General features: G+C 56.7%; 6 protein-coding genes across 8 annotated transcripts; 2 read left to right on the top strand and 4 right to left on the bottom strand.

The window, feature by feature from the left end:
• The first annotated feature begins 1066 nt into the window (after positions 1 to 1066).
• On the top strand, positions 1067 to 2998 carry PV09_07897 (uncharacterized protein). The gene is made up of 2 exons (XM_016361729.1): positions 1067 to 1759; positions 1818 to 2998. Exons 1-2 carry the CDS (start codon positions 1356 to 1358, stop codon positions 2698 to 2700), a joined length of 1287 nt encoding a protein of 428 aa, XP_016210411.1. The 5' UTR covers positions 1067 to 1355; the 3' UTR covers positions 2701 to 2998.
• A 165-nt stretch (positions 2999 to 3163) lies between these two features.
• Positions 3164 to 5467, bottom strand: PV09_07896 (uncharacterized protein). The gene is made up of 3 exons (XM_016361728.1): positions 5211 to 5467; positions 4013 to 5084; positions 3164 to 3939 (listed from the first exon to the last, which is right to left on the bottom strand). The coding sequence occupies exons 1-3, from the start codon at positions 5311 to 5313 to the stop codon at positions 3423 to 3425; spliced, it is 1692 nt and encodes a 563-aa protein (XP_016210410.1). The 5' UTR covers positions 5314 to 5467; the 3' UTR covers positions 3164 to 3422.
• Positions 5468 to 6257: 790 nt separating this feature from the next.
• On the bottom strand, positions 6258 to 8941 carry PV09_07895 (uncharacterized protein). The gene is made up of 4 exons (XM_016361727.1): positions 8351 to 8941; positions 7125 to 8282; positions 6361 to 7029; positions 6258 to 6298 (listed from the first exon to the last, which is right to left on the bottom strand). Exons 1-3 carry the CDS (start codon positions 8627 to 8629, stop codon positions 6694 to 6696), a joined length of 1773 nt encoding a protein of 590 aa, XP_016210409.1. The 5' UTR covers positions 8630 to 8941; the 3' UTR covers positions 6258 to 6298; positions 6361 to 6693.
• Positions 8942 to 11503: 2562 nt separating this feature from the next.
• Positions 11504 to 14746, top strand: PV09_07894. 2 transcript variants are annotated; one of them, XM_016361725.1, is made up of 5 exons: positions 11504 to 12215; positions 12268 to 12676; positions 12786 to 12818; positions 13014 to 13322; positions 13415 to 14746. In XM_016361725.1, exons 2-5 carry the CDS (start codon positions 12641 to 12643, stop codon positions 14582 to 14584), a joined length of 1548 nt encoding a protein of 515 aa, XP_016210407.1. In that variant the 5' UTR covers positions 11504 to 12215; positions 12268 to 12640; the 3' UTR covers positions 14585 to 14746. The 2 variants fall into 2 exon arrangements, with proteins under 2 accessions (XP_016210407.1, XP_016210408.1); XM_016361726.1 differs by having other exon boundaries at positions 12786 to 13322.
• An 875-nt stretch (positions 14747 to 15621) lies between these two features.
• PV09_07893 lies at positions 15622 to 19407 on the bottom strand. 2 transcript variants are annotated; one of them, XM_016361724.1, is made up of 3 exons: positions 19166 to 19407; positions 16174 to 18824; positions 15622 to 16081 (listed from the first exon to the last, which is right to left on the bottom strand). In XM_016361724.1, the coding sequence occupies exons 2-3, from the start codon at positions 18665 to 18667 to the stop codon at positions 15729 to 15731; spliced, it is 2847 nt and encodes a 948-aa protein (XP_016210406.1). In that variant the 5' UTR covers positions 18668 to 18824; positions 19166 to 19407; the 3' UTR covers positions 15622 to 15728. The 2 variants fall into 2 exon arrangements, with proteins under 2 accessions (XP_016210406.1, XP_016210405.1); XM_016361723.1 differs by having other exon boundaries at positions 16174 to 19407.
• Positions 19408 to 21032: 1625 nt separating this feature from the next.
• On the bottom strand, positions 21033 to 22146 carry PV09_07892 (uncharacterized protein). Its single transcript, XM_016361722.1, has one exon. The coding sequence runs from the start codon at positions 21920 to 21922 to the stop codon at positions 21602 to 21604; it is 321 nt and encodes a 106-aa protein (XP_016210404.1). The 5' UTR covers positions 21923 to 22146; the 3' UTR covers positions 21033 to 21601.
• Positions 22147 to 23402: the final 1256 nt, after the last annotated feature.

The raw sequence follows: 23402 nt of genomic DNA, 5'->3' as shown, positions 1-23402 counted from the left end.
AATGATGCCATGCTTCGCATCGCAAGTTCGCCTCGCCATGAAGCAAAACGACACCACCCAAGAGCCAAAAGGCAGTTCTAGCTCCGCTAATCGTTCAGCGCCGTTCTTATGTCGACGTCATTAGCTCGTGCCATGAGACTAAATAAAATACAACAAAGCAAAAAACATGGCGTGCAAGTTTCCAATCGATACTTTCGAGCGGCGTCTCTTCCTGCCAATCAACTCCTCTGAAGATGGATCGGGTTCTAAATAGTCGATTAAAGTCGAAGCCAGCCGTTCTCCAGCACCAGTCTTCGCGATTGTAGGCGGTACCTTCTGACATAAAGCGAGTAGCTGAAACTCTAGCGCACCGTCTCGAATCCACGACGGTCGCCCGACGTCAGGATGCTGCTGGTGAGGAACTCTTACATCAGCCGTGAGCAACGGTGCGTCTTTGCGAACAAAAGGGGCTACTTTCAGCACTGGCTCTATTTGCCCTCACCTAGAATATCAATGTCTTCTTCTCTTTGTTTGCAACGCGAGCTCTGGTTAAAGTTCCATCGTTGAGATGTACGTTTTCAAATTATTGAGGACTGCGTTGTTCAGGAGACGCGCAAGGTTAAAATGAGCAGAAAAATAAAACAACACAAATTTAAATAAAAAAAATTGCCATGCGAGAGATGCTGATCTGATTGTTTTCAATTTCATTTTCTTCAATCATCCAAGAAGCCAAATTCAACACGCATAACTTTCAAGGAAAAACCTGATTCCTTTTTCAATACGGTATACTACATTGACACGGCCTACAATCAAGAATGGAGTCCGAAAATCAGAGAACTGGAGAACCGAAGCTCCACTAGCAATGCACCGGTGCGAGGCCCTAGAAGCGGCATAGTTGTTGATCTCTAGTTCTTCTTTTTTTGAGCGAAATCAAAAGTTAAGACTCGGTCCAGCTTGAGACCAGCAATTCTGTGGTATTTCATACACGATGAACTGGAATGGATGACGGGCCGAAAAAAAAGCGGAGATCCCGACACAGACGACGGCATCTGATCTAAAATATATTAATAGAGACGCCCAGGGAAAACTAACTTCGGAAGGATCCTTTTGGTGGGCTCATTTAATCGCGCGCGTCTTGAGGTGCGTCCGAAAGTCGAAACAGCAGATGCAATAATTAGTTGCTGTCCGCAAGGCACATTCCCAGACGTGGCGGGGCGCTTATCTCAACCAATCAAGCATTGTCAGAGTCAGTCGATGAACATGCCAGGTCGCTACTTAAACAACGCGTAAGCCTTGGTGAATTCCAGGTGTCCTTTTTCTTTCTTGATCTAATCCTGCCAGAGGATGCTGCAGAGAGACAGGTGCCACAGATCGTCATGACTGATCCTTTGAGCGTGTCGGCTGCCATTCTGGCCGTCATCACGGCCGCGGCGCAGGCAACGAAGCTGCTGCATGAAACCGTGGAGAGCTACAAAGGCCGTGACAAGACCTTGAAGAAGCTCGATGACGAGCTTAATGATATGATTAGGATCTTGGACTCATTAGCGCAAGCAAAAGATATAGATGACAAGATGTGGGACCTGCTCAAAGACCCGGTCAAACGATGCAGCGAAGTATGTCGCGAGTTCGAACAGGCGATGCAAGCATTTGGGAAAAAGTCAAAGACCGGAATCCGAGACTGGACGCGGTTGGAGTTCAGGAAGGGCGACATCAACGATTTTATAGACCAGATCGCTAGCTACAAGTCGACTATAGCAGTTGGCTTGGGCATCATAACCATGTTAGCACCACTCCAGTTGAATTTCCTCGATTCTGCCATACTAATCACCGCGCACAAGGCACAACTCCAGAGTCACGCGCCAGTTCCTTCAGGAATACATGGAGTTGGTCAAGGACACGTCGTACAGCCTCGAGTTGCATCTGCAGCGAATCGAGGAGAAAATGGCGTTGGATCGTAGTGGAAGCGCCCAGCAATCGGAAGACAGCGTAGATCTAGCGGACGAGAGGGCGGTCACGAAGAAGTGTCTTCGCATCTGCGAAGACGCGTGGGCGTACATAGAGGCTCTGATGAACCGCGAGTCGACCGTGCTGAACGAAGCGACCTCGGAAGATTCCAAAAACGCGGTCAACAAAGCGTTCGAGGCGCAGCTAGAAACACGCAGACTCATGGACGAGAATCGAGACAGTCTCGCTGAGATCATCGGCTGGCTTCGACAACGTCTGGAGACTCTTGTCGTGGAGGACGATCCTGGCAGCGGCGTCGAGCGTCAGAGGTTACAGCAGGACATCGACATCTCGAAGCGGTGTCTCGAATTGTGCAAGCTAGCCACAAAAATGTCCCGAGAGAAGATACACGTCATCGACGAGGCGATTGCCGACGACTACAGCGATCAGATGGTCTTGACCACCGTGGCCGATCTGTTCAGCGTGAAGACGGCAAAGTCGATGGGGCATTCGACCCAGGTGGTCGGTTCGATGACACCAGAGAATTTCCAGAGCCTGACCGAAAAGCGTTACAACGGCCATGTTGTACGTCCGGTCGTCGAGTCGAGTCCGGCTGAGGCTGGCGCCTCTCGACCGGCCCCAGTCTCCGAACCTTCAAAGAGCGTTGACCAAACCGTGGTCACGGAGCGCTCTCAAGTGCCGAGACCGGGATACACGAAACCGTTCCCGAATGAAGTGAGGAAGCGGTTCACGAGGGACGATCATGATGATGTGTGAAGAGCGGGGTTCAGCGTTTGTTCTGCACGAGTGATCTATCTTTTTGCATAAGAAACCAGCGTTCATGCCTTTACTCTGTACTTGTGGTTCTAACTTCGGTCTTTTGGGAAAGAGACAATGTATACTTGATAAAGTACAGTCGAATAAAAAAATAAAAAGGGAGGTGGGTGCGAAGAGTGCGGAGCTTTTTATGCACCAGAATCATGAAAACAAAGTCTTGTGGCCCTGTGCTCTTTGCCCAACGGCCGAAACAAGTGCTACAAGCACCACATACATACCGTCCTTTCGTCGGCTGTCGAACAAGCCAATGATCGGAAGCATCAGTGGTGATGGATCAGGCGCAGGGCAGCGTTTGAAGATGACAATCCAGCTCATCATTCGGCCTCGTCTCACTCGATTTCATTCCGTGTCATATGCGAGGTGAAAAAAAAGGAGTGCGCAAGAGTCTTGATCGGTCTGTATGGTTACATTGTACAGCAATTTGGTTACCATCTAATTGAGTCTCTCCCGCGGTCTATGGCGTAAGCATCCGTATCACGAAAAAACGATTCAAGCCCGGGGTCAGAGCTGGTTATAACAAACACGCCGGCGACGTATATTGCGTGGCAAAGAGCCGGAACCGAGAATGCGCTGAAAAGTTCACAGTACCTCACACGCACACACACACTCCTCTACATATATATACGTGTGTGTGGGTGTGTATAATTATGCCATGTGCCCCCTTACAACTTAGCCTTGGGGGCTTCCTTCTTGGCCATGGCGCGAAGATCCTTTCTGAGGATCTTGCCGCTGGGGCTCTTAGGGATGGCGTCGATGAAGACGACGCCGCCCCGGAGCTGCTTGTACTGCGCGACGTTCTGCTTGACAAAGTCCTTGATCTGTTGCTCCGAGATTTTCTTTGGATCTGCGACCACGTACGCGCGGGGTACCTCGGTGCCCTCGGCCTCGACGCCGATGACAGCGGCGTCGAGGATATCTTCATGCGAGATGAGCAGCGCCTCGAGCTCGGCCGGCGCGACCTGCATGCCCTTGTACTTGATGAGCTCCTTTCGCCGGTCGACGATGTAGAACAGCCCGTTCTTGAAGACGCCGACGTCGCCGGTCTTGTACCAGCCGTTTTCGAACGAGTCCTTGTCCGCGGCCGGGTTGTTGTGGTAGCCGCGGAAGATGACGGGGCCCTGTAGCCAGATCTCGCCTTCCTTGCCAGGCTCCACGTCGTGGCCATCTTCGTCCACCATCCTGCGCGGATGCAGAAGTTAGCAACGATCGAAACTGGACTGCCGTCAATTCTCAGGGGTTTAAGGATACGTACCGTGCCATACAGTTCGGCAGCAGCCGCGAGACGGAGCCGGTGTCGTCCTTCTCGCCGTAGCCAAGCAACGTCGCCGAGCCGGTGCTCTCGCTCAGACCCCAAGTCTGGGTGATGAAGGTCTGGCCCTTGCCCAGCTTTGCGCTCGCCGCGTACTGCAGGTCCTTGCCCATAGGGGCGGCGCCGCTGATGGCGATACGCAACGTGTCGAACTGGTCCGTCACCTGGGGCATCTTGGCGATGAGCAAGTAGATGGGTGGGACGGTGAAGAAGAACGTGATGCCGTATTTCTTGTTGTACTCGAGGAACTTGGGAAAGTCGAACTTGGTCATCCAGTACGTCGGACCGCCCATGTAGAAGGGGTTCACAAAGTAGCCCTGCATGCCCGCAATGTGGGCGACGGGCAGGTGGGCGATCGTCTTGTACTCAAAGTCCATCTGCTTCTTGATCGGGTCGCATCCCAGGATGCACTCGGCGACCATGTTCATGTGGGTCAGCGGCACGCCCTTGGGAAGGCCGGTCGTTCCGGACGAGTAGATGAGGCACAGCGGCGTGTTCTCGAGCTCCTTCTTGTTGGTGATGACGCGCCAGTCGAGCTCTTTTCTGGTGAGGATGTCCTTGTCGTCGCTGGCTCTCCGCAGAGCCACGCCGGGCACGTCAATGACGAGCACGTTCTTGAGGGGGATGCCGCACTTCTTGGCCGCCGCAACGCTGGTCTCTTTCGTTTCTGCGCTCGTGATGATCAGCTCGCTCGGGGCCAGCTTGATCAAGCGCTCAAGCTCCTCCACCGTTGCACTCGCCGTGACGGAGGAGAAGATGCCGCCCGCTGCGACAACGCCGTAGAACATGCACGGGACGAGGTAGTTGCCGGCCGAGATGCAAGTGACGTAGTCCTTCTTCTTTGCGCCCTTGGTGCCCTTTCCGAGGGCAATTGGGCCGACGTTGTACTGGGTCCTGAGCGCGTGGGCGATGCGCTTGGTCAGAGTGCGGGCCGAAGCTTTTGTGAGAGCGTTTGACGGGTTTTCAGCGTCCACATGAATGATGGTGTTCTCCTTTGCGCCGCATTGGGGGTGCTCTATATCCAACGTCAACGGTTAGGACGAATATCTTCGAAATTTTTTCTTTCTTTTCCCTCTCTTCTTTGCTCATCGATTCTTTTTGTCTTTTTTTTCGGCACACTTGGGGGGTGGAGGACACGCACCAAACAACAAGGTCAACAGATCCACGTTCGGAATGGGATACGTCGTGTCGGCCTTGTAGATATACTGGCTTCCATGCTTTTCAACCAACGTTCGCTTCGACATGACGGCCACAAACGAGTAGGCTTATTCGCAGCGGAGAGGTGTGGAAAAAGGGAAAAAAAAATAGGAGAGAAAGGTGCAAGCAAAACGCAGTCAACAATTTGCAGCGCCAGACAATATCGCAATAAAGAAAGCGTGCAGATCGTTCGGGGGGGGGGAGAGTGGGGGCTTGTGGTCCAGCAACAGTATATGGCTATTCTCTGGCAGCGGACAACAGGCCTCACGGGGACAAGCAGGGAGCTCGCCGTCTCTTATAGCGAGCAGATCAAAGCCGAACTAGCGGACGGCGGCGAGGTGTGTGTGTTTGTGCGTCCTATGCGACTCTCCCTCAATACCCGCCCAGCGTCCTCGGGTCGGTCGGGGACATTAAACTGGCAGGCCAGGGCGGGCATTGAGCCAACGTGGGCGTGGGCGCTGGTGGACGCTGGGTTCGAACGAGTTTAGCAGCACGCGTAGCCCGAGCCGGGTCACACAGCAACAGCCGGGGGTCGCGGGGTAGATCTGTGGCTGACCAAGAAGCGCTGACGTCGAGCGCTTGTCCCTCTTGTCGTGCGGCCTACATCCGACTCAGCCTTTTTCTTCCCGTGCTCTTGTCGACCGTCTTTCGCGCAGCCGTGGCCGCCGTCATGGAGGCCAGGACGGAAGGGGATCCAACGCTGCCCGCGGAAGGCTAGAGAAGAAAAGTCCGTGATGATCGACTTGGGCTCCAAGGCTGTAGTTGAAAGCAAAAAGAGCTCGTCGTGCCGGCCATATGCTCATCTCGTCATGTGATATCAAGCCAAATAAACGAACCTCGCTCTCGCCTCTCGCTTCTCTTGTCTTGAGTTGTCTCCAGCCGGCTATTGTCTTCTTTCCAGGCCTTGCCTTCCTTGCTGATAATACTCAGCCAATCCCCGCCATCGCCTTGTTCGGGTGTCCCCGCGGCTCAGCCTTCCTCAGACATGCGGGTCGGGGATTATGGCTAAGTCGTCCAAGGGGTTTTTTCCGACTTGTGACGAAGATCAGTACATGGCGGCCAGGTTGAAGCAGGGAGATAAGAGACAAGCTAACCCTAAAAGAATCGACTCTGTTTGGAACGGATTTGGGACTTGAAAGCGCGCTGCCCACTGTACTCTTTCAAACGCATCTCTAGTCGACGAACATAATAATCGGATCGAACCTCAGGATATGCTATAGATACATTCTTTGGCGAATAATGGTGCGCGAAGGCATCGCGTCCTCTCCGGCAATCATGGTCACAGGTACGCAAAACAAAAGACGTCTGATACAGTGCATGTGGTGAAGCATGCTCTGCCCGCTGACAGAGCCTCAAACGTTCCCTTGCAGTCCTCTGTCCGTCCCTTTTTGCGAAAGGCCATTCGAGCGCAAAAGCACCTGCTTCAACTACAACTTAGCACCCGCCTTCTTTCTTCGTTCCCTTTCCCGGTCCCTCAGCAGTCTCCTCAAGATCTTGCCGCTCGGGCTCTTCGGTATCACGTCGATGAACTCGACACCGCCCTTCAGCCACTTGTGCCTGCTCTTTGACTTCTCCACGTGTTTGGCAATGTCCCGTGCCAGCAGCTGATCCGACTCTTCCAGGCCCACGGACGCCGACTTGACGACGAATGCTTTGGGCACCTCGCCAGCGGCATCGTCGGGCACGGGTATGACGGCGCAGTCGGCGACGGACGGGTGGGTGAGAAGGTGCGCTTCGAGTTCGGCGGGAGCAACTTGAAGACCCTGTACAAAAAAGCAAGAGCGGATTAGCCACGTCTGTTCGAAAAGTTCGTCCCGCCTGTCGAGCTTGCTTTCCAACGTTGGGGGAGTTCACCTACCTTGACTTTGATGAGCTCTTTGATACGGTCCACGATGAACAGGTGCTCGTTGCCCTTGGAGCTCTTGCGCACCAGAACCTCGTCTCCCGTGCGCATGTACCGCTTGCCGTCGTCCGCAATCACAAATGTTTCCCGGTTGGCCTTTTCGTTGTTCAGGTAGCCGAGCACTACGGAAGGAGCGCACACCCACAGCTCGCCAGGCTTGTCGTACTCGGTGATCTCCTTGCCGTCCGGATCCATAATCCGGACCTGGACGTCCGGGATGAGCACGCCGGAGCTGCCGAGCCAGATGTCGGACTCGGGAGACGAGCACACGACGGTGCTCGTCTCGGTCAGGCCGTAGCCCTGTCTTACCTTCCAATTGGGGAAGATCTTGTTCAGCTCGTCCGCCGTCTCCTTGCCGAGCGGCGCCGCGCCGGTGAAGATACCAGTGACGTGACTGAGGTCGTACTTGGCCATGACGTCCTTGTTCTTGGTCATCAAGATGATGATGGGAGGCACGAGATACAGCGTGTTGGCCTTGTAATCCTGCACCGCCTTCATGAGCATGTTGAACTCGAATTTTGGCAGGACGACGACGCCGTCCCCGCGCCAGCAGGAAACGTGCGACGTCACGACCAGCCCGTATATGTGCGACATGGGCAAGACCCCCAGCGCATTCTCCAGATACGCTTCGTCGCCCGGGCCGGGCTTCTTCGACCTCCGCCACAGCTCCTCGAACGCGCACGTCTGCATCGTGTTGGCAATGACGTTGTAGTGGCTGATCATGACGCCCTTTGGCAGCCCCGACGTGCCGCTAGAAAAGCAGATGAACGCGCACCGTCTCTTGCCCTCGCCCTTGATCCACTTCAGAGGCTCCAGGTCCGACGTGATCTTTCGCCCTTCGGCGATGAGCTCGGCAACGGTTTTGAACCCGGGGCTTGAGAGGCCGCCAGTAAAAGCAGCCGGTAGCTCCATGAGGAACACCTTCTCCTTGGGGATGCCCACGTTCTTTGCCGCCGTGAGCGCGGACTCGAGGAGAGGGAGGCAGGTGAAGAGGCAAGTTGCGCCAGTCGTCCTCAACTGGTATTCCAGTTCGGACGTCGAGTACTGTGCATTGGCCGGAGTGAGGATGCCTCCCAGCCGATGAACGGCCCACCCCGCCGTAAGGTAGTCGATCTGCGCATGTTCAGTCAAAGCCACCTTGCTGCAAGTGCAGGGCCTGGGAAGCGGCCAGCTGAACGTACTGTGTTGACGCTGAACATGCCAGCGACCTTGTCGTACTCTGTTCCCTCGTTGGGCTGCCATCCCAACTCCTTGCTCAGGGCCTTGGCCAGGTCCTCGATCTGAGCCTTGACTTCTATCGCGCTCGGCGCCTTGCCTGAGATGCCGCAGATGAATGGCGTGCGGGACTTTTGCAGAGGATACCGACCGTACCGCTCGTCAAACATGAATTCACTGATCGGCACGGTGTCCGGGATCTCGAAGGGCAGCGGCGGCACCCAGGAGGCTGGTTTGAACGGCATCGTGGATGTAGGTCGCTTGCAGATCTCGGCGAAGTGACTTGGCGGGAGACAGGAGAGGAGGCGAGCAGTGACAAGAAGAGCTGCGGTCGCGGTTTGCTAAAGCAGGTCCCAACAGCAGAGTCTGCGGAGTGGAGAGGGTTAGACGGGCAGGAAAGAAAGAGGTCGGCTCGTGATGACGGGGAGAGTGGAAGTGTGGTGGGTGTCTCGCCGCACGGCGCAAAGGCAATCAAGGGCCAAGAAAGCTGAACGCGAGCCTCGTCAGAGAGGAGAGGAACGATTGGAGGACTTGTATTTTTATAACAAGCGTGTTGGGGGGGGGGGGGAGGTTTGTTGGATCCAAGCAAGGACGCTCAAGGAACGGCAGTGCAGCATCCGTGGAGCGGCATTCGGTGAAGCGAGCGTCTGTTGACTCCGTCCCGACACGGCGCGCGAAGCCAAAAAGGCCTCGACGTCGTCTCCGCTTTTCGTAGCCGTCGTGGGGGTTGAGAGGTTGGAGATGGCCAGCCACCGAGGCATTGGGCGAATTGGGATTAGCGGCGGATGAGGTTCGGTGAGCAGAACAGGCCCGCTCCCAAACGACCCGCAGACGCCAGCAGACTCTAGTTCCGTTTCCCCAGAGCAATTTGGCCGCCGTCAAGGATCTTCTCCGCAGAAATTCGCTCGCTGTCGTCACGTGTTTCAGCCGTTTCGTCTGGACGCGGTGTTCCGTGTCCGCTGGTCGGTCGGACCCATCGCGTCATCAACGCTCGGCCCGGGTTGAGTGTCGCGTGTGTCCGGCGACGGCTGAGTGAGCGAAGCGTCGACGCAGCGACTCGATGATATCTGTGGGTTCCCGTCACGCTACCGCGGAGAGCAGACATGTTCTTCGAAGGGGCAGTTCGCTCTCTCTGGTGGTCGAACGGCCGGCGGTAGAGCCGTCGTGGCGTCGCCATGGGCTAAGCCAGCCAACATCGCAGCAAAGAAGCTGCAAGAATCCATCCGAAGGCAAATCTACGGGTCTTTTTTGGTGGGGACAAGACGAAACACATCGAGCAGTCCGGCCTGGTGCTACCCCAAATGCGGCCCGCATCAATCGGTTTCTGGCTTTGCCCTCAGGCCGTCGAGGCTGTGCAATTTTCGTAGCATCTCCATGCTCCGTGACGAGTCAATCTCTTAATGGAGTGAGTATCATTCACAAGTCTTTCCTATGGCCTCGAAACTGCGTCTTAACCCTTGAGGATCTATCAGTCTGACACGTGATCACGTGTTTCGTCCGCAATCACGGAGCTCCGCAGCATTGGAACACTAACTTTAGAGGACATGCGTGTTTGAGAAGTCTTCTTTTTTATTATTTTTTTTCATTTTTTCTTTCTCTAACAATGGCGAACTGCGCCATACGTTGACGTACGCAGGGAGCAAGTGACAGTATATCCTCCAGCTGTCATGTACATCTCACCGTTCACACAATCACAGGAGCTTATGCTGTCCTTCTTTGATGCGCTAAGTTGATGAAAGCTACGTCAGGTCGCAGGAAGCTTCCACAAGCCAGCTGTCATCAAATCTTCTGTGTAGGAAACACGAACAGTCTGACGCTGTATATGAAAATCTTTTACGGAGGCTGAAAAATACTCGAACACGTGCTTCTATCAAAGGCATCTGGAATCGTGTTCCTTGACCCAGAAGACGCCCAAGACGAACAAGGGTGCCAACATGACTTAAGATGCTGAGGAGGGCTGACACAGAAGTGACATGGCCAGCACGCGAAAGGGAGGGGGGCTGCCGTAGCCGTGTAGTTGGCGTGGCGTCAAACGCCAAAGGCAAGATGTGTGATTTCGTGCTTCGTGTTGGGACAGCTGGTGGTCAGATTCCCGATGGATGTACCTCTGTACTTCAAACGTGTGCTTATAAGCTACGGCCCGAAAGCGCGTTTGCTGAAGGGTAGTTGCTGGTGTGAATCATATCTCTGCACCGGCCTAGCTGGGACTCAGGGCCTGGTGCAGACGGATGAACGAACGACCACGAGGCACCCATGGCTGGCATGCATGTGAGCAGCCACGGAGCGGAAGGAAAAAGTAAGGGGAAAGTAGCAAAACAATACAAAAGAGAAAAGATTGCAAGTCCGCGCCCAATCATGTGCTTGTGCCTGGTCCGGGGCAGAGACCATGTCGCAACTCAAACGTGTTTGGAAGCACTACCTTTCGCGTCTCGACTCGCCCTTGATCATTTGTCCAACGTTGGGACCCCCGTGAGAGCCTGAATGCTCGTTCCACATCCCCACTGCTTGAAAGGGCGATGGGAGGCAAGTATACAGGCCCCCCCCCCCCCCCCAAGAAGGATCCTGCCTTGTCGAAGCGAAGGCTCGAACAAGCTGAGTCATAGAGAATTCACAACCAAGAGGCCTACGTACAGAATGTGTCAATTCGTAAACAAAGTGTGGAAGGATCCACACCCAAAAGCTGTGGTGGTGAGGAAGCGGCCAAAAGGGCCCGATTTGCAGGAGACGCGGAGCCGACGTTGCCAAGGAGGGCATGATCAGGGAAAGCTGATGACGATGACGGGTGAGACAATGCTTGCTGAGGCGTTCTCCATGACAGTATCATTTACGAGTATATGTCATCAGCTTTTGATGAACTAGTTATTGTGGCGGCCGTTAGGGCCATTCGAGAATCTGGAACACAACTATGTGAATCCGATGAAAGACGGTCCAATGACAATCCGAAAAAAAAAGAGGAGAGAGGGAGAGAGACAAGAGAGACAACAAGAGAGCATCGGCCTTCCCCAGAAAAAGGATTTTCTGGGGCTGACGTCGACTATATTGGGACGACCACGAGGCGCGTGGATGCTTTTGGTGTTCCAGAAACGGATTCACCCAGGACTCGCCCAGCCATGGCTGGTCCATCACGCTCGTGGCGTCTCTTGACGATCGCCACACAGTCAGTCTGATCAGTCGGTTCCCCAGCAGACATTCGTTTCTTAGCACACGTCAAGCAGCCCCAGCAGCCAAGTGTCTCGCCGGGCCTGTGTGCCGGACCGTCTGAACGGGAGCTTCTGGCGTCGAACGCTGAGCGGATGAATGCCTGGATACGGTCGCGATCGACCATCCACAACCAAAAACCCCCCCCTTTTCAACCCTTCCAAGAAAAAGATTGGTGTGAGCCTACAGAGGTTTCAGGGACGGTTGAGCCGCTGCCCGACCTCGACATGAACGGCACGCCTTCCGCAGGTTCCGGAGCGTCTCATGGCAGGACACAGCAAAAAGGCCACAGTCGACGAGTCTCCCGTCTGAAGTTGATTCGTCGCCGCTGGCGGCGCGGCCATTTGTCTTCAGATGGAGGGGTTTAGGGGAAGCTAGGGAGAAAAAAAAGAAAGGAAAAAAACAAAGGTGACCGCACTGGGCCGACAACAGCGATTGTTCGGTGCAAGACGGTGATAGCCGTGCAGACGATCGCCATGGTGACCCCGAAGATAACTTATAGTCCGGAGCTTGGATTCGGTTTTTGCTGCTGCTCGTTTCCCTCGCTCCATCTCACGCGACATCCCCTTCCGAGCCAGTCGGCGGTATCGATCGACAGGCGAATCAAAGCCGCTCACCGCAGCGCTGGAATCTGCACGTTGAACGTCTCACGGCGGTGATTGCGTGATGCTAATGCAACCGGCAGGGTTCGACCGTCTCCAAACACCCGACCACGCCGCAGCGAGGCCGAATCCTTCGTGGAATGTGGGTGCGAGGCGAAGGAACTGGTCCAGCCTCGAACGGGTATTTCACTCTTCGTCTTCGCAAACAAAGGAAAAACCTTCCAGCCGGCCGGTCGCTAGCGTTCGCGACGTCGAGCGGGTGAAATTCCGGAGCTTCGCCCTTGGAGATCTCGTTCTGGGCGACAGTGAGCACCCAACCTGTCTTCGAACCTGTATTTTTCATTTAAACGTTTTGAGGTAGCTCGAGAAAAGGTTAAAAAAAAAACCCCAAGAGGGCCACACCCGGGCCGCTGTATCACTGCCGATCTTTTCTTGGTTCACCTTGGGTACGAGAACATGGATTTGCAAGTCATCGTGCTCGGCGCAGGTTCAGTAAGTCATTCGCGCATCGCTCTCTGCACGATTTCGATCTACAGCCTGTTAGCTGTGTAGCTCGTGCAGACACGTCGTGAATCTAGAGGCTGATGGGAAAATCCGACAGACCGGCCTTCTCATCGCACAGGGGTTGAAAAAGGTAAGTTCCAGTCACCACGTCGTCGCCCAAGACGCGATTCGTCGTCGTGCAAGACGTCCTGCACGCCGGCGACGCGGTGTCGGACTCCACTAGCGACGCCGCGATCGTGGTTGGCGGGATCGACAAGGCGAGAGGGGGTTTTGAAGCCCCGGAGCCTATCGTTGGCGACCGCTTGGCTGATCAGCGATCGAGCAGAACGGCATCAAGTTTGCGATTTACGAGCGCGAAGACGAGCATGCATACACGCATCACCAGCGGGACTGGTCCATGGCCCTGCTCTGGGGCACCGAGTATCTCAAGAACACGCTGCCGGAGCAGATGCTGGACCGCTTCGATGAGATCAAATCGGATCCCCACGACAAGCCAGGCCCGGATCGACTGGGCACGTTGCCGCTGTACAACGGCAAGACTGGAGAGCTCGTGGCCAAGATCCCGGGCGGCATCGCCGTGCGTGTGAACCGGGAGAAGCTACGGAAGTTCTTGTCGGACGACGTTGAGATTCACGTAAGTATCTCCCGTATCGATCTGCATATGCAAAAGGCCAGATCTTAAGAGGGCCATGCTGACGGGGAAATTTTTTTTTTAAAAACGCACAGTTTGGCAAGCTCTGCACGAAGATCGAAGAGGCGGGCGACAAGGTCACCGTCACGTTCAGCGATGGCTCTACCGCGACGGCAGACACGGTCGTCTGCGCCGACGGCATCAAGGGCGTCGGGAGGACGACCCTGCTGGGCGAAGAGGCGGCGGCGCTGAGCGTTGCGCCGTGCTCGTTCGTGAACATCTGCAACAAGTACAAGCCGGACCAGGCCCGCTTCATCCGCAACACGCTGGACACGATGTACAAGTTCGGCGCTCACCCCGACCAGCCGACCTTGTTCATGATCGTGCCGGTCGACATTCCGGACCTCGACCGGCCGGAGGAGTGGAAGTACCAGACGTGCCTGAGCACGTGGGGCGCCACCCATTCGGACTCGCCAGCGGAGCGGCTCCGCGTCTTCAAGGAGGCCGCCAGCAAGTACGCGGAGCCGTGGCGCAGCGCCGTCGCGTGGCTGCCGGACGACACCTTCATCCCCAAGGACACGATCAAGTACTGGGCGAACCCGGTCAAGTGGCCGAACTGGAACGGCAAGGTGACGCTGGCCGGCGACGGGGCGCATCCCATCGTTCCGTTCCGGGCCCAGGGCCTGAACAACGCGCTGCAGGACGCGCACAACTACGTGCAGGCGCTCGTCGCCGTGCGGGACGGCAAGCGGTCGCTCAGCGAAGCCATCACGGCGTACGGCGACGAGGTCTTCGAACGCGGCGCGGCCGAGAACAAGCTGAGCAACATGTGGGGGCCCGTTCTGCACAACTGGGACGCGCTGATGAACACGCCCATGATGAAGCAGGGCTACGGCCAGACCAAGAAGACGGAGGAGCCGAAGCCCGAAGACGCGGCGGAGGCCCCGGAGGAGGAGAAGAAGACGAAAGCGCCGGCTTCGTCGCCCGAGCACGGAGGCGACGCCGCCCCCGCCGAGCACCTGACGGGCGGCACGACGTCGGCCGCCACGATGGCCCACGGCCAGTACACGCCGTCGGAGGAGCACAAGTCGCTCGACCTGGCCGCCGCCCAGCGGCCGCTGACTCCGACCGAGGTCGGCGACGCGGAGCTTTCGAAGCTGCGGAAGGAGAACGAGGCACTGAGGCGACGCAACCTGCTTCTCACCGAGAAGCTCAAGGCGATTCAGGCGCTGCTGTCGGCTCAGGAGGTGGACGTCGAGCCGTGAAGACAACAGGATACGCCGGATCGACCTCCCCTCCCTCGCTCCCTCGCTTCCTTCGTCCCTCTCTCTCTCTCTCTCTCTCTCTCTCTCTCTCTCTCTCTCTCTTTGATTCATTTTGTCTTAGAATAAACAAAAAAAAGAGGGGGGGGGGGGGGGGAAGAAATCCATGGCTCCCCCCCCCTCACCCCCCCTCATCCCTATATCCATATCACCTCGTAGCCTTTTCCACGCAGCCCCATCATCGCACCGCGAAGAAGAGGGGCGGGAGAGACGGAAGGACGGTGCTTGCGTCTACGCTTCTATGTCGTCTGAGTTTTTCTTCCGGGGTGGCCGCGCATCCAACACTTGACGCAAGTTGCGCTCACGACGTTCTGGACAATGCATACAATCGCAGAGCATAAGGATTTCCCCCTTGTTTGGCGACAATTTAAAAAAAAAAAAAAACCCAAAGAAAAGAAGTCTTTCAAACATGACCACATCTTTCCATCATCATTATCATCATCTTTGCTTTTGATTCTGCTTGGAAAGGGGGGGGGGGTTTAATTTTCGCTTTTTGGGCTCAAGAGGAGGGCGGCAAGAGAATCGAGTTTTTTTTTTTTTTTTTCTTGGATTTCTTCGTCCCATCAACAGAATATATACCTGCAGCTTTGGGTGCGAACGAAAAATAAAACTGGATTAGAAAAGAAGGCGGCCGTCTTGTCTCTCCGCCTTTGGTGCTTTCTTCCCTTCGTCCCGTTTCTTGCCCCTTCTTCTTCTTCTTCTTCTTCTTCTTCTTAGACGAGGTCGACGCCGCAAGAGAGACTGTAGAAGTCGCATCAAAGGAACGGGGAAAAAGTGGGCTTGATGCCAAAAAGAAAAGAGGGAAAAAAAAATAAAAATTGACCGCGAAAAAAAGGAACGCTGCGTGCTCGGCGGCCTTGATTTCCCACCTGCGAAGGAAGAAACTCAAGGAAGCATGGGATTTTCTTCTGCCTCTTTTTTGTTCTTCCACCTTTTGATTTAAAAACAAAAAGGAGAATGCGTAGGTGCGGGCCCGCGAATCATGAAGCACGTTCAGACGTCTTTGTTTATATGCGTATACATCTATCTACACAGAGCCCATCGTCGTCAGAGGGGGGAGGGGGGGTTGTTTGTTGGTCTTGCCTCTTCATCTACCATTCAGAGCCCCGCTCATGTACTCCTCCCTCAGATCTCTGCTTCCTCTGTCCTTCCGCCTACCCTCTTCAATGGCTCTCATGACGGCTTCGTTTTCGCTCTCGTACTTGTCCTTGTCGGAGTCCTTTCGACTGCTCCGAGGCTGTTCTCGGTCCCTGTCGCTCCCCCCGTCGTCCCTGCCGTGGCGATGCGACTCCTTCTCGTCGTCGCGATGCGATCGCCTTGACGAGTGACGGTACTCGCGGTTGTCCGAATCGTCGGACGTGTCGCGCTCGTGATGTGAAGATCGATGTCCGTGCGAACTATGTCGTTTTCTCTCGCGGTGATATCGCTGTTCCCGCTCCTCTGTTCACGGCTTTTCGTCAGCGTCAATGTTTTACATCCCTTGGGGGTTCTTGTGCTCAATCCAGGGAGTGTGGTTGGGGAAGGGAACGCACCTCTGATTTCTGCCGTCCTGTTGGCAAACACCTGGATCTCATCTTTGGTCAAGACCCTGAGGACGATGACGCAGTCCTGCCTCTCTTCAAATCTCTCCCCCTTCTCTTCCAGGGCTTGCGGATTGACCAGTCGTCTGTCGATCTTGGTCCACTTGGCGCCCTCGGGAATCTCCTTGCCGCCATTTTCCTTCTTCAGACGCTCCTTGAGGGGAGTGACACCCTCGCGGTGCGTGGTAGGGTGCTCAGGGAACTTTTCTGTCGGTTTGCGCAGGATGCCCTTGAGCGGGGGATCTGCGGCCTTGCCGTCATCCTTTGGCGGCTCGACGATCGTGACACGTCGCTCGCCCGAGCTCGTGCCTGAGCTGGGATCCACGGACTTGGATCGTGGCGCTACGTCCGGCACCGGAAGCGTGGCGTTGGCTGTTGGCGGCACGATGTTCGTTGGAGGTTGCTGGGTTGACGGTGGTGGTGGTGGTGGCATTGCTCCTGCGGTAGCTTGTGCTTCGCGCGGGTAGGTGCCAGGCATCATCGATTCGGGCTCCTGTACGAAGCCCCTGTCGGTGGTCGAAGGTCGGTTGTGCTGGGAAAGAGAATGTGAGTCGACGGAGGGGGCGCGAGACCGCTTGGGAACGGCGTTGTCGTCACTACCGCGCCGCGAGTCTCTATCTCTGGACTGTCGCCTTTCACGCTCGCGTTCTTCGCGCTCGCGCCGCCGCTGCCTGTCACGCTCCGAGTCGTTTCGTTCGTCCTCCTTTGACCGCGACTTTGGCAAAGCGCCCAGCTCGGCCTGGGCCTGCTGGACACGGCGTCGGTAGTCCTCGTCAGGGTCGAGTACTGGCTTCTCCTCGCGCCGTTTCTCCTCCCGGTCTCGACGGTCCTCTCTGTCTCGCTTCTCGTCTCTGTCCCTCCTGTCACGCTCATCCCTGTCGCGCTCGGCGTAGCGTCGTTCCCGCTCGTCTTCACGATCATTCAGCTCGCGTCTTGGCCAAGGCGTCCGCTCGTCCTCCGACTCGTATCTCTTCTCGACTCGCTTCTTTTCATAATTTGCGCCCACAGCCGCCGCACCAGCTAGGCCTGCGGCAGCGGTGGCGGCGGCAGCAGCATTGGGAATGGAGGGATCGCGGACGCCGTCCGCAGTGCTGCGTCTGTGGTGGTGTCTCTCTGAGCGGTCGTCACGCTCGTATTCTCGCTCCCTCGGTCTCTCCCAGTCCTTTAGCCGGTCTCGGTCGTATTCGCGTTCACGGCGCTCGTGCTTGTCCCATCGGTCGTCGACCTGCTGCGCCGGGGCTACGTACTCGGACGAGCTGGGGATCTTGACGAGCGGCTGCTCCGAGTACAGGGCGGACGCCTGTGGGTAGACCGATCTTGGGATGGGCGGCTCGGCGCTGGACGAGCTGGAGCCTCCAGCGTGGCGGTCCACGCTCGGCATGCGGATGCCAAAGCCGCGAGACTGAACGTTTTCGTCCGTGAACTGTCGGTGGGGCCGACGCGGCTCTCTGTAGTCGTCGTAGTCGTCTGGGTAGTACGTCTCGTCGCGCGCGTGGCGAGGTTCAGGCTGATTGACGACCACGGGCATGGTGGACGAAGGTCGGAGTGGCATCTCGTACGGTTCGCGGTGACCGTACGTGTCATACGAGCCTTTGCGATCGCGTGAGGAGCCCCGCACGGGCTCACGCACGCTCGAGTTGCGCGTCACATTGTTGACTCTGTCGAACTGGCGCGTGCTCGGCGGGGGGCCGTAGTCTCTCGAGTTGCGGTGGTAGCTTGGCGCGTACGAGGGCAGCTCCAAGACGCTCGTCGGACGTCGTCCGTCGACGCTTCCTCTTCGAGGCCGCCGGATCGGCTCCGTCTCGTTGTACATGCCGACGGCGTCCGTGTACGACCAGGCCGACTCGTCCACTTCGCGAGGGCGGTGTGAGCGGCCTGTGAGGTGGTAGCCTGCCCGTTCGCGCCGCGACGAGTCCCTGTATTCCTCGGTCTCGGCGATCAGCTTGGCGGAGCCGTCGTCGCCGACGTTGTACAGCTTCTTCGCCTTCGGCTCAGAGCGCCGCACGCTTGTGTTCGACTTGACGTACGAATCCCTCGGCTCGTAGCTGCGGGAGAGCGGGCTCAGCGGGCGGGGCGTCACCTCCTGCACGACGGCGGCAGGGCGGGACCTCAGAGAAGGATGTGGAGGGGGGAGGTCGGACGACCGGCGAGGTCTGCCGGTGTACGCCTCTCTCGGCGCACCCGCGCTCGAGGCGGACAGCGGATACGAATCCTTGTACACGATCTCGGTCGATATTGGTATGACGCCCGTCGTCTTGCGGGGCGGGGCGACGGAGGAGAGGGAGGGGTGGCGGTAGTCGTCCCTCAAGCCGTGCATGTGCCCCGCGTACGAGGTGCCGCCGTACGAGGAAGAGATGAAGCCCGTGTCGGACGACCTGCCGGGCACGACGATTCTCTGGGCGCCCGGCGAGGCGGACCGCTTCGAGTTGTAGTAGCGGGAGCCCATCTTGAAGGCCTCGCACGCTCTGCACGTGAGGGTCGAGAAGCCTTTCTGGAGAAGTGGTTTGAACGGGGTGGTGGGCACTGGATTTGGCAGCGAGGTTGTCGGATAGAGGGCAGGCAAGTGCGGCGGCGCGGTGGAGGAAGGTCGAGAGGCCGATATACTAGAGGCAGCCATAGCCGGTCAGTACACGCAGTGGCGGCAGGCGGTGGCGGCGGGCGAGGAGGGCGAGGGGCTGATGGACGTCGAAAGAGGGCAAAGGAAGGGAAGAGGGGCAGCACGTCGTCCGGTCTGTCGATGGGGCCGACATTGGAAGGCGTGGCAATTGGCAAGAATTCCAGACAGATCGAACGACTGGTGTCTTTTGAGGTCGAAATCACGCCAGCGGTTGGACGACTGGGAGCACGGCGAAGTGCCCACGACCAAGGCTGCTGAGGGAAGGTGAATGGAAGAAAGTAAGGGCTCGGAAGGCTTGAGAAGGGAAAAAGAAGCAGGCCAACTCACAGCTGACGGGGCTCGGAGCGGGTGGAATGTGAGTGCGGGTGGGGAGGGAAGAGCAGTATGCTTTGGAGGAGGGCGATCCCAATGGCGGCGTCTTGGGTCGTGACAGCCCGGTTCGACGAGGTTGGGTTTGAATGACGGGCCAGGCCTGGGGAGAGTCTTTGGCCGGAGCCCAACGGCGGGTCAGGACGATGACGATCGAATTTGGGGCGACGCTGGCGGATTTAGAGCGTCGGGGGGGGGAGGGGAGAAGATTGTAAAAAATAAAACAAATGGTCGGCGGGCGAAGACGCAACGCTCGCGCGCGCGCACGGTGGCAGACGATGATGTCGCTCTTGATGCCTTAGATGCGCCAGGATTGCTTGCGCAAGGCCTGACCGCGTCTGCAGGGAACAGCCCGCTCTGCACCAGCGTTTTTTTCTCGTCCACTTGCCCTGCTGCCCGGACAGGTCGGACGGAGAGGGCCAAGACGAAGCCGGCTGCAGAAGAGCGGCCAAGGGCGCGCTGGGAGATTGGTGTTCAGAAGGCGTCCAGATCTCGGATGGCGGCCGCCCTCGACGAGCGGGAGGCGGCAGCGGGCAGCAGGCGGGCCAGCGGTAGCGACCCAAACAACGGAGCTGTCAGCCGTGGTGGATGAAGAACAGTGCACCACCGTGCTGGACGCTGGTCTCTGTGCTTCGGCCAGCCTTTGGCAGCGTCGGACCAGGCTGGCAGCGTTCGTGTCCGTCTGGCCTTGTTTCTTTGGCCCGTCTGCCCCTCGGCTGGCTCACCCACAACCACGATTTCCAGCAGCAGTAGCCCCGTTGACGCGAGAGGACGCAGGGTCGAGCTTCGGCCAGGCTGCGAAAGGGCCGAAGGTAGCGTGGAAGCAGGCGGCCGTTGGAACTTGTGGTGGCACGTCGCTGTCGTTCTCGTCGTTGCCTCCCGCACCCGCATGCATCGCCCCCGTCACACCAGCCGTGCTCATGGGAGCTAAAAGGTTCCCCGCGTGTGTTGGGTGTGGATACGTGTTTGTGCCCGCGCGCCGCTCGAGTCTGTTCCAGGCTCGTCAGAAGACGCCAAGTGTCGGCTGGCAGTGCACAGAGTTACTCGGTGCGCTCGCAAGATGCGACCTGGCACGGCGCGTTTGGCCTTGGGCTGCGATAGCTGGGCCTTGGTTTGGGCTGCGGCTCGTCTTTTCCTCTCCGGTCCGCATGCGCGGTGTCTGACTTCCGTAACGATTGCCGACGGTCAAGGAAGACGAGGCGGAGGATCAGCGCGGATCCTGTCGCGCCTCACGGCGTGTCCAGTGCGGGAACACCGGCTTGGAGGTGGTGCACGACAACGTAGCAGATGTCGTGTAAGGGAAGTAGTAGGAGCAGTAAGAGCGAGTGGTTGGCCGGGATGAGTATGTAAATGAGCACCAATGTCGACGTCTTTGGACTGGTCGAGGCGGAGTGGAGAGATTGAGTTACGACTTGACGGAGCATGAGGAGGGCAAGAGAGCACGAGAAACTGTGAGTCGAGGCCTGCATGTTACACGATCTGTACAGGCAAGCAGACAGTCGTCCGACTCCGTTCCTGGGGAGGATCGGACAGACGTATGCGTGCAAAGCGATTGTGTACATGTGGACTATATTTGATATTGATATACATAAGTATATGCATGTATTATCCACAAATGTGTGTATGTATATATCCAGAGACGAATATATGCCAATGCGCCTGTACATATACATACGTACTTCTATACAGACATATATCTTATATCTGCATATATATATATATATATATATATATGTATATACACATACATATTTATCTAGACGTTGCAACCGAGAGCAGCAGCGAAATGCATCACAACCATCGAGCCCGCCATCCAGCCAGCCGTCCCCGCGATGCAGACGGCGGCGGAGGCCACGCAGCGGCTTCAGCTACAGAACAAAAGAAAAGAAACGCAGTCCGATCGAATTGCTAGCGTGTGCGGACTACACTGCGGAGTCTGCCATCGCACGGGTAACGCTTCGCACGCAGTACACACTTGTATTCTATATACACAACCAAGCACGCACACCAGCGTTCCACCGTCTCGAGCGCGTATCCTTTCCCAAGCATTCTCGGCCTCTTTCATTCTTCTTCACCTTCTTTCTCCGCCCTGCCCATCGCTGGCCCCCCCCCACACACACACACTCTGTACCCGCGAAGACGACGACGGTACTTGCTATCAGCACGATTCGTAGTAGAGCACCACTCTCCCGGCTGTCATCTCGTCGGCTTTCGGCCAAAGCGTGGCCCCTCGCCTTTCCCCCACCCCTGGTCCGTTCCAAGCTTGAACGGCCTCTTTGCCCTCGTGGTGCCCTGGTCTCCTCAAGAGAACGTCGATCCCCCGACGCCACCGACAGTCGACTTTTGATCTGACCAGTCCTTCTGGCGTCATTCCCTGTCTCTGCGGCCCCCCTGCTACGTCTTGTTCTTCATCTGCCTTTCTTGCTTTGCAGCACAGGACATGTCCTGTCTGTGTATGTGTGGATGTGTATATGTGTGTATGCGTTCCAAGCTGTGCCACGTCCGCGGTCTGACTGTCGATGTATGACGCAACATCAAACCAGTCACCATACTTTTCTTTCCTTTCGACTCTTTTGCCGCACTAATCCCCCGTCCGGCCTGCTCTTCCATCAAACGTCGTCTGTCGCTCCTCGTTCTTCCCACTTCCCGGCTGCTCGCCCATTTTGCCATCCGCTTCGTCCTTCCCTGCTGCCCATCCCCTTCTCCCCGAGTCATGGCCCCCCCCCCTCTTCGCTCCGAACCAGCTTCAGGAAAAAATTTCTTTTTGGTTTCCACCTTTCGCAATGTAATTTCTGGTCGAGCAACCCGCGCTTGGACCGATGCGCCCCCGGCGCGAACTGCGCTTGTTTTGGGCTGCCTGTCGTCGACCACCGGTTAGGTTGCTGCTGCGAACCAGATCCACTACGTCATCGTCCGCCCAAGTCAAAGCTACGCACGGTTCATCCTTTTCCCATCGCCGCGACCGTCCCGCCCGCGCCAAACGGGCCCGGCTTACACGCACATACTTGTAGTACCCACATACTCCAATGCCCACACCACAACCTGCCACAACATCAACCCCGGGTCGGCGGGTCGAAGTTCTAGAAGATGACGTTCCAAGCACCGGAGACACGCCGCTTTGCCCCGTTTGGGAAAGGCCTACGCGGTTTTCCTTTGTTGCATCCGATCGCTTTTCTCGATGCTCCGCCGTTCACGCAAACCGCTTCACTTTTGATGCCCAGCAGCAGGGCGAAAAGAAAAAAAAAGCAGGATCCCGTCGATCCAGCGTCTGCGTGCCGAGAAATGACGAGCAGTCAGGCCCGGCCTGCATTCAGCAGTAGCGACGAGGCTCGCGTGGAGGCGTGAGCAAGACAACGCAATCAGAACGCCTTCACTCCCACCCCCTTAAACGGTCTTCGTTTTGCGTCCTTTTTGTACGGCCGCCGTGCCGCTCGTCGTGCTCAAACCTGTCGCCTCGCCCGGACCTCGGACGCTGAAGACCCTCTGTTCGGGCTTGCGGCGAGCACAAAACTGTACACACACATGTACTTGCACGTACATGCCGCACTCCGTGTGTAACCCACAATAAAAAAAAATACGCAGGCACGACATGCATACGCGAGCAAAGTCTGTTGCGGGCTGGCCGGCATTGGCCCTCACTGTTCGTACGACTCTTGCATCCCAAGGGTACAATCTTAGGCCGGGTCCAAGGAGGTAGGTGGCGAACATGTCCGTAAACGACAGCGTGAGCAGAAGCGTGTTAGCGTGTCATGTTCGTATTCTGTTTGTGTTTGTATGCGTTAGATGCGTGGAAGAACAAGGCTGAACCCCAAGAAGGGGGGGGGGGGGGTGCGATGAACTAGCATCGGTCCTGGCTAGTAGGTTTTCCCGTGTTAGCCAGGACGGCGCTTCACGCTTCGATTTGCTTTTTATTTTGCAGATACGTGAGCTGTCTACAACGTCGCAGGCGGTGAGAGATGGGCCAGGAAGCGCGAGTTGCGTTGTTTTGATGAGCCCGTCCGCAAAGGGAACATTGGCATGTGCATAGGAGAGAAAGGGGATATTTGATTTCTCACCCATTCCCTCCCGTCCTTCTCCCTCTCCCCTTTAGAACGCGAGGAACGGGACCAGAAGGGAACGGCTGACATGTACGTGATCGTCTACCGCTAGGATGCGTGACGTGGAGCCCCACGCCTGCAAAAAAAAAAAAAAAAAA

The sequence above is a fragment of the Verruconis gallopava genome (assembly GCF_000836295.1).
Source record: "Verruconis gallopava strain CBS 43764 unplaced genomic scaffold supercont1.34, whole genome shotgun sequence".
Taxonomy (NCBI): Eukaryota; Fungi; Ascomycota; class Dothideomycetes; order Venturiales; family Sympoventuriaceae; genus Verruconis; species Verruconis gallopava.
This window is presented reverse-complemented; position numbering and strand designations above follow the sequence as displayed.